We start from the raw sequence: 7,938 nt of genomic DNA, 5'->3' as shown, positions 1-7,938 counted from the left end.
TGTCTCCCTACCATGCTATTCTTGTTCCCAGGGGATGCACTGACAAGCAATTAATTATTCATAATTCTTCATATTCTAAATTGGATAGAACATTGGTATGTATTAACTAGGATACAAAATTAAGAAATGCCTCAAATTAACGTCAGTATTTGGTAAACTTTTAGAAGATTATTGGGGGAACACTAGAAAAATTGGATGAAGGTTTCTTGGGAAAGGGGTTTACAGGACCAGTTTCGGGGCAGTGGTTACGTTTTAGTCAGAAAACAGGTGCCCGTGACCTATTTCTGTGGCTGATATAAAGACCTGGGCTGTAGAAAACAATCTTATGCTTCTTGAGGACAGTAAAATCAAATTATGCTGCACTTGAACGTTAGTGTTTTCACATCAGTTCTTCCTTTGTTGACAGAACACCTGGGATATTGAAATAAGTCCAAATTGATGTGCTATTACATTTAATGAAAACGACGAGCTTCTTTTCCTAGTGGCGAAGCTAAATTTCTTCACCTCGTGGCAAAGCATCCATTTGCCCCCTTAATACCACTCAACACTAAGATTTATTATCAAATTTCACATCTGGAAATGTTTTAGAAGACGCGCTGAAGATTCATATGGCTTAGCTATTACAGGCATGCCAACTTATTTACTGAAAGGACCAGTAGTGAAAACCGATTTTATGACGGAATGTACATGGTCGCTTGCATTAAGGTGCTTGGTAACACTCGGTAGGACTGTAAGTAGGAATAACATTCTCAGAAACATTTTAAATTATATTATAATGCTGAACATTTTTGTTCCCTACTATCCAGCTATTTCACTCCCAGATATAGCCTGGATAGACTTTTACACATGCGCACCATGAGGTAATACACATAGAAATTCAGGAGATCATTCACCCAAACAAAACCCCAAAACTTAGCCACCTGTTACTTCTGTAAGGAGGAGGAGTGTATTAGTGACGGGAGGTGATACATCAGCAAATGGATGGAATTTCAGCTATCCGTGACAACACGCGAGGATCCGGAAATACGGCGTGGGCGAAAAGGCAAGTGTTAGAAAACCACGGACAGCAAGACAGCATTTCGGAAAGGCCAAAATCTCGTGAACGAGGACAAAAGCTAATTGATTTTCTTTTTTACAAACGGTCACGTCTTTCTTGATGGTGAGAGTGTACAGAGCCCCGAGTGGGCAGGCATTGCACCACAGTGTATAATTGGAAAGGCTTACATATAGAGACATATACTGCAGAATGTCAGAAAAAGTGTCCAACATAGTCCTCTTCAACACAAACATATATTTGGATAGAAATGATAAAAAAAAATGAGAGCATGATTCAAAGTGATAATTGACAAGTTTAAAATGTGCAGAGAATTTCTACATGATTTGAAATTTTCTCCACTGGTTTTCTTTTAAAACATTCTTAGGTTTATTTACTTTTATGTGTCTGAGTGTTTTGGCTGCACATATGTCTGGGTGCTGTGTGCGTGCCTGGTGCTCTGGAGGTCTGAAGAGGGCGCCAAATTCCCTCGAACTGGAGTTTTGAATGGTTTAAGCCACCGTGTGGGTGCTGGGAACTGAACCTGGTCCTCACCAAGAGCAACAAGTGTTCTTAATCACCGAGCCATCTCTCCAACCTCTATGTCAGAGGTTTTTTTTTTTTTTATCACTTTCATTACCTACAGACTGAGAAGGTAAACCACATTAAATATTTTTAACTTTGTATAAGGTAGCAAAACCAAAAACTGATGAGGACATAATGAAACATCATACTAGAGAGTGCGTTTACTGGTCATATTTTTTTGAGATGGGGTCTCACACTAAATGTAGAGCTTACGCATTGGACTGGCCAACAAGTCCTGAGATACACCTGTCTCCACTTCCCCAACAATGGGACCACAGGTGCATGTCCAACTTTTGACACAGTCTTGGGATCTGTGGTAATGTGAATGAAAATGGTCCTCATAGGTTCACAGGGAGTGGCACTATTGGGAGGTGTGGCCCTGTTGGATAAAGTGTGTCACTGGGGAGTGGACTTCGGGGTTTCAGAAGTCCAAGCCAGGCTCAGTATCACTCTCACTTCCTGCTGCCTGTGGATCCTGGTGCAGAACTCTCAGCTCCCTCTCTATCATGTTGGCCTGGGTGCTGCCAGGCTTCCTGCTGTGATAACAATGGACCTCAGAACTGGAAGACAGCCTTAATTAAGTGGTTTCCTCTATAAGAGTTTCTGTGGTCATGGTGTCCCTTCTCAGTAACAGACACTCTAAGCAAGACAGGATCTGAACTCAGTGGGCATGAGCAGCAGGCATGTCACCAACAGAGCCATCTCTCCAGTCTTTACCTAGTAACTGTCACTCTTCTATCTCAAGAAAACGTAGGACTGCCATTAGCTCAGTGTTCATTACTGAGTTCCTTGTACGTATAAAGTACTTGTACAGTGTGCCTTTTATACTACCTCTTTCTTTCCTGTGAAATTCAGAAAAAAAAATTCACTTAAGCAACAGGGTTTTTAGGTGTTTACTGTGTAGGTGAAGGACAACTTATTTGTAGTTGTGTCGGATACTAACAGAGCTCTGCTCGTCCCAAATGTGTGGCATACGAATCCACATAGTTTTTGTTGCTGTTGAGATTTCTGTAACAAAGATAAACTGAAATGTCATCAGATAAGAATTATACCAACCATCTCGGTATCACTGGCAATTAATGGACGCATGATGAGAATTGGGTTCAATTTCTTATTTGCTGTACTGTGACATTTAACACCTTTGGGCCTTAACTTCCTTATATCCTAGACACAGATAACAGCTCTCTACCTTCATTAGAACATTGCTGTGTATGGAAACATCTACTACATCTAAAAACCTTTGCAGCCAGGCGTGGTGGAACTCACCTTTTGTCCCAGCTTATACTGAAGACCACATTCTAGTTTCCAAAAATATACTCGTAACAGTTCATATTTGTTTATGTTTCTATTGTTGGGATCATATATGTGCCACTTAAATTGATATTCTTTTTTTTCTGGTCGTGAGGGAAGTCTAGGTTTTTGTTAAACTTTGGAAATTATGGAAAATAGACAAAAATCTGAAGGAGAAAATGAGAATTGTTATAGTTACTTAGTTACTGTGAACATTTTGTTTTATTTCTTTCCAGTGTACACACACACACACACACACACACACACGGTTTTTCTAGACAAAGTTTTTTTTGTGTAACAGTTTGGCTGTCCTGGAACTAGCTTTGTAGACCAGGCTGGCCTTGAACTCACAAAGATCCACTTTGCCTCCCAAGTGCAGGTATTAAAAGATTTGCTCCACCACTGCCCAACTTATATTTAAAGCTTAAAACGTAATTGGGCTCAAAAGAAAACAGAAGAGTTTGGGGGACACATTGGCTGGGAGGGTATCTGGAAGCCTGAACGCCAGTCCAGTGGATCAGCACCGTTCTTCGTGGACAGGGGTAGAGAGAGTGGAAATTTTCCTTTAAAGGTCACTTGTTCGTTTTTTTTTTTTTCCAGGCGACCAGCCCTTGACCACATTTCAAGTTATCCTGCCGAGGTCCACCCTTGTTTATACTCTTGTCCTCAACTTCTGCGAGGACTGAGGAGGTAGCTGTCACTTTGGAGCCTCCAGAAGACTGCCAACCTGAACCGCAGGGAGAGTCACTCGCGGAGGACACTCCGTGGCGACCAGGACAGTCCCAATCTTTAGAGGCCAGCCTTTCCTGGATCTCCCGAGGTTGCCATACAAACCCGATCTCCGGCTCTGAGGTCCCCGATTTTGGTATCCGAGGGGCAAAACTGCTGGGGCCCCGGACCGCGTCCCGCCGCTCGGGAGATCCAGGCGGGCCTCGTTGGCGACAGCCTCTTGTGGCCAAACTAATCACCCAGTTTCGATTCGCGAGCCGGGGGAAATGTGTCCCATCTTGCTAGCCTTAGGAAGGGGTAGGCGTGGACGGCACCACTGTGCAGCGTGCCGCAGGGGGAACCGTTCACGTGCAGCTCCCGGCTCCTCAGCTAGCAGCCGCGTCGCCCGAGAAACCAGCGTTCAGTGCAGTCTCTTCCCTATCACAGCGTCCCCGGGAGCCGGCCCCCAAAGCAGAACCGACGACCAGCTGGAGCTGGGCGGCTGGACGCGCGCCCACCCCCCCGCGGTTCGCCTCGACCTGCCTGCTGCCCACGCGCGTCCGCCACAGCGAGCTCCTCAGGGCCCCCAGTCGGGTGAGAGCGCGACGCGGTCTAGAAGCTCCACTCCAGGGGCGGGGCGGGGCCAACGCGTGCGGGGCGGGGCGAGCGGAGCCGGGCGCTGCCGAGCAGAGCCGAGCCGAGCCGAGCCGCGAGGTGCCGGGGAGAGGCAGGCAGAGCCTGCCGGTGGCTCCGCACCCATCGTGCTGCGTTTCCCGGCTCGCTGTCTCCCTGCCTTTGCCCAGGCGCCCGCAAAACTTTTATTGTCTCGGGCTCCCCCGGGGTGTGTGACGAAATCGCAGCGCTCCGCTGTCGCCACGCTCGCCGGCACCGGCGATCGAGGGGACGTGCAACGCTCGCCCGCCGCCGGGCTCTTGCGCCCTGCGCTTCCTCACCTGCCGATTGCTCCCGGGAATCGCGAGGGGGTACCCCCAAAAGGACCGCGCGGGCGTCGGCTCCCCGAAATCCTGTTCACCGTTGCGGACCGGCTCGGCGCAACTTTAACTTGATTGCTGTCGCCCACCCAGGGCACCCGCGGCGGCCGCCGCCGCCGCCGTCGCTGCGGTCTCACAAAGAGCGCGGGGAAGGAAGGCGGCGCGGGCGGCGGGCACGGGCCTCGGGGCTGCCTAGACAAAAGGGAAACTGCCATCGCTCTGGGCGCCTGTTCTGACCCGTCGTGGGTTCATCCTCCCGGCCCGGGCTGCTTCTTCGCCTCAGTCCCTGCGGGCTGTGCCCGCAGAGCTCGGACCCCGCGAGCTGCGGGGCGCGCGTCGCTGCTGCTGGTTGGGGCTCTAGGGATAATAAATGATAGAGGATACAATGACTTTGCTGTCTCTGCTGGGTCGCATCATGCGTTACTTCTTGCTGAGACCCGAGACGCTTTTTCTGCTGTGCATCAGCTTGGCTCTGTGGAGTTACTTCTTCCACACCGACGAAGTGAAGACCATCGTCAAGTCCAGCCGGGACGCGGTGAAGATGGTGAAGGGCAAGGTGGCCGAGATTATGCAGAACGATCGCCTTGGAGGACTTGATGTGCTAGAGGCCGAGTTTTCCAAGACCTGGGAGTTCAAGAGCCATAATGTGGCGGTGTACTCCATCCAGGGCCGGAGAGACCATATGGAAGATCGCTTCGAAGTTCTCACCGATTTGGCCAACAAGACGCACCCGTCCATCTTCGGGATCTTCGATGGGCACGGCGGCGAGGTAGGAGTTCTCTGGGTCCGTGAGCGTGTAAATAACCGGGCGTCGCGTGCGTGGCGGGGTCGGATCTGGGTGAGAGGGGCGTGGTGATGACCTGGGATGACAGATGTCATTTAAATTGCCAAGACCCCTCCAAAGAGATCTTGGGGACCGAGCGTTCAGTGTAGCCGAGACATACACTGGATATTTCGTGCGGCTTTAACACAAACTTACCAAGGTCAGATGCCAGTAAATAACTGCTAGTTTTCCGGGGAGAACTAATAGTATATCCAGTGAACTTTGTTTGTCCTCTGGCCTCATTGTCCTAATTCTAGGGTTTGAGGCGAATTAGCTGCCAAGGAAGACGGTGGTGCCTTCAGTGCACCCCTAAAGGGAAGAAGCCTGCATCTGCTGGATAGACTCAGTGAAGGTGAAGGAAACCGACTTCTCTCATTTCCTTCGCTCTAGGGAAGGACCCCCAGCGGCAACGCTGCGCTTCTTCCCAAGTCTGTCAACTTTGCTGGTGCAATGGGACAGGGATCAGAGATGCCTCCCCGGTGGTGGGTTTTGACTGCCTGGCTTTTGGAGAGGTGGCTGTGCGCAGAGCAGGCAGTGGCCACACTTGACCTCTGTGCAGTGACCAGCTTGGGGAGACCGATGTCTCTTTTCTTCTATAGCCCTTTGCTAGGGGTTTAATCTGGGAGCAGGAAATGGGCTAAAGCCTGCTTTAGGTCTTTCTCGCAAATTTCTGACACTGGGGAGTGTGGAATCTCAGGTTTCCTGGAGGTCCTGCCCTTGGGCCTGTGCCCAGACGCCGTGAGTGTTAAAATGTGGCTGCAAAGCTCAGCGCCGTTGTCCTGACATCTATCTCGGTTGGACACTTGTAACTGTTTGGATTGCATCACACTCCCCCACCTCCTTCTTGGCAGCATTCCTTATCACCTACTCCTTCTCTGCCTCTTCTTCTCCACCACACTCTTACCCATCTTCCTCCTCTGGGAACTCTAAGGCTTGTTCTTCTTCTTCTTCTTCTTTGGTGTTTGCTTGTTCTTTGGTCCAGCAGTGTTTTGTTTTTGTTTGTTTTGGTAAACACCGAGGAAGCTTTTGATTGGTTATCTTCATTCTTCACTCATCATTTGCGTATCTTGCCCAGGTATGGTGCCTACCTGCCAACTTTGCCGAGAATGCCAAACAGTTGCAAAGCTTAGGTGATAAGACTGGAATTAGACTTTAAGCATTTTTTTTTTCCATCCCCTCTGCCTGTTTGTAATGGGTCCTTCAGAATGAAAGTTTCTCATTCATTATCCTTCTGAAGTCTTCGGGTGGTTTGGAGTGCTCCTCCCCTTGACCACAGAGCAGTTGAAAGACGGGATGCTAATTGAGATAGGAGACGCTGCACACTGTGCAAAAAGATACCTGAGTCCCAAGGGTGACAGTGTAATGACTGAGTCATAATGCCATTTTATGTGCCTGAAATCAGTGGGGGTGAAGGAAACTATGTGATTTTTCTCCCCTGTCAATAATTTAATAAACGTGTTTATTTTCTATCTATAGTAAGACAGTTGTTGGTAATCTGACTCTGGGTTTGGAAAGCACAGCTCTAGAAGTTTTGGTGGAATATCCGAGCTGTAGAACACTGGCCTGTGCTTGTCTAGATAGGACATATTGGCATGGTTTGGGCTCACGCTTGTGATTGGATTGTTAGAATCTTTTCACTGGAGTCTTTGAAGACCTGGGAGCTGCAGAGCCGGAAGTTTCAGTTGAGAACTTTCTAGCAGTGCCTGGGGTAGATACACCACCCAAAAAAGGGTGTGCTGGAGGCTTCCCTTAACTCATCATTCTACATGTACGCAGCTTTCATTGCATTTTAAGAAAGTTTTAACTGAGAATATGACCACTATTAGCCAAACTGTGAAATGTTTCTTATTGCTCCTTCTGTTAAAATGCTTGCTGTTTGTAAAATAGCTAACGACACCAGTCCTCACGGAAACAGAGCAATTGTTTTAGCCCCTGTTATCACATGCAGTCAGGTCTCTTTGACTTTGTTTTATCTTAAAAAGGTAAACTAGGAAGTGCTATAAATACATTATTAGGTGGCTATTAGGATTGGGATAATACCAGATACTACTGAGTGACTTCTCTCTTGTCTTTTTCATTCTCTTGCTCTTCATTTGAAAAAGATCCCACCATCTAGGTCTTGTTGTTTGTGTTCTTGGCTCCTTTAACATTCACCAGAGGAGGGTGCCACTGTTTGACTTTTTGGATGTTTGTTACATCCTTTCAGAAAAGGAGCCTTTCCTGAACGATGAGTTGTATATATACACATGCACACAAGCACACACAACACACACAGCACAGAGGGTAAATAAGTTAAACTTTTTTTGTGATAATTCATACTGATAAGACAAGCCATTAAAGTACTGTTGAGATTCAGAAGAGACATATTCATGTCCTTGTGTATCTCATCCATATATGTTGATTTCATCCTGTTTTTTAGATGAGGTGCTGATGGCCAGAGACACTGTGACCTTCTTAAGGCTCTATGGCTAGTTTGAGACTTTTGGTTTGTTGGTCTTTTTACTGGA

At 47.7% G+C, this 7,938-nt stretch overlaps 1 protein-coding gene across 1 annotated transcript in view; it reads left to right on the top strand.

Annotated features, from left to right (window-relative positions):
• The first annotated feature begins 4,305 nt into the window (after positions 1-4,305).
• Ppm1l (protein phosphatase, Mg2+/Mn2+ dependent 1L) overlaps positions 4,306-7,938 on the top strand; it is a 201,985-nt gene continuing 198,352 nt past the window's right edge. Inside the window, exon 1 of the mRNA XM_041659137.1 lies at positions 4,306-5,377. Within this exon, the coding sequence (XP_041515071.1) occupies positions 4,979-5,377 (399 nt within the window). The 5' untranslated portion in view covers positions 4,306-4,978. The remainder of the gene's footprint in view (positions 5,378-7,938) is intronic.

Source organism: Microtus oregoni, unplaced genomic scaffold, assembly GCF_018167655.1.
Source record: "Microtus oregoni isolate MIOR12 unplaced genomic scaffold, Mior012 000010F_ref0000083, whole genome shotgun sequence".
NCBI lineage: Eukaryota > Metazoa > Chordata > Mammalia > Rodentia > Cricetidae > Microtus > Microtus oregoni.
Note: the sequence above shows the minus strand (reverse complement) of the source record. Positions and strands in the feature narration are given on the sequence as shown.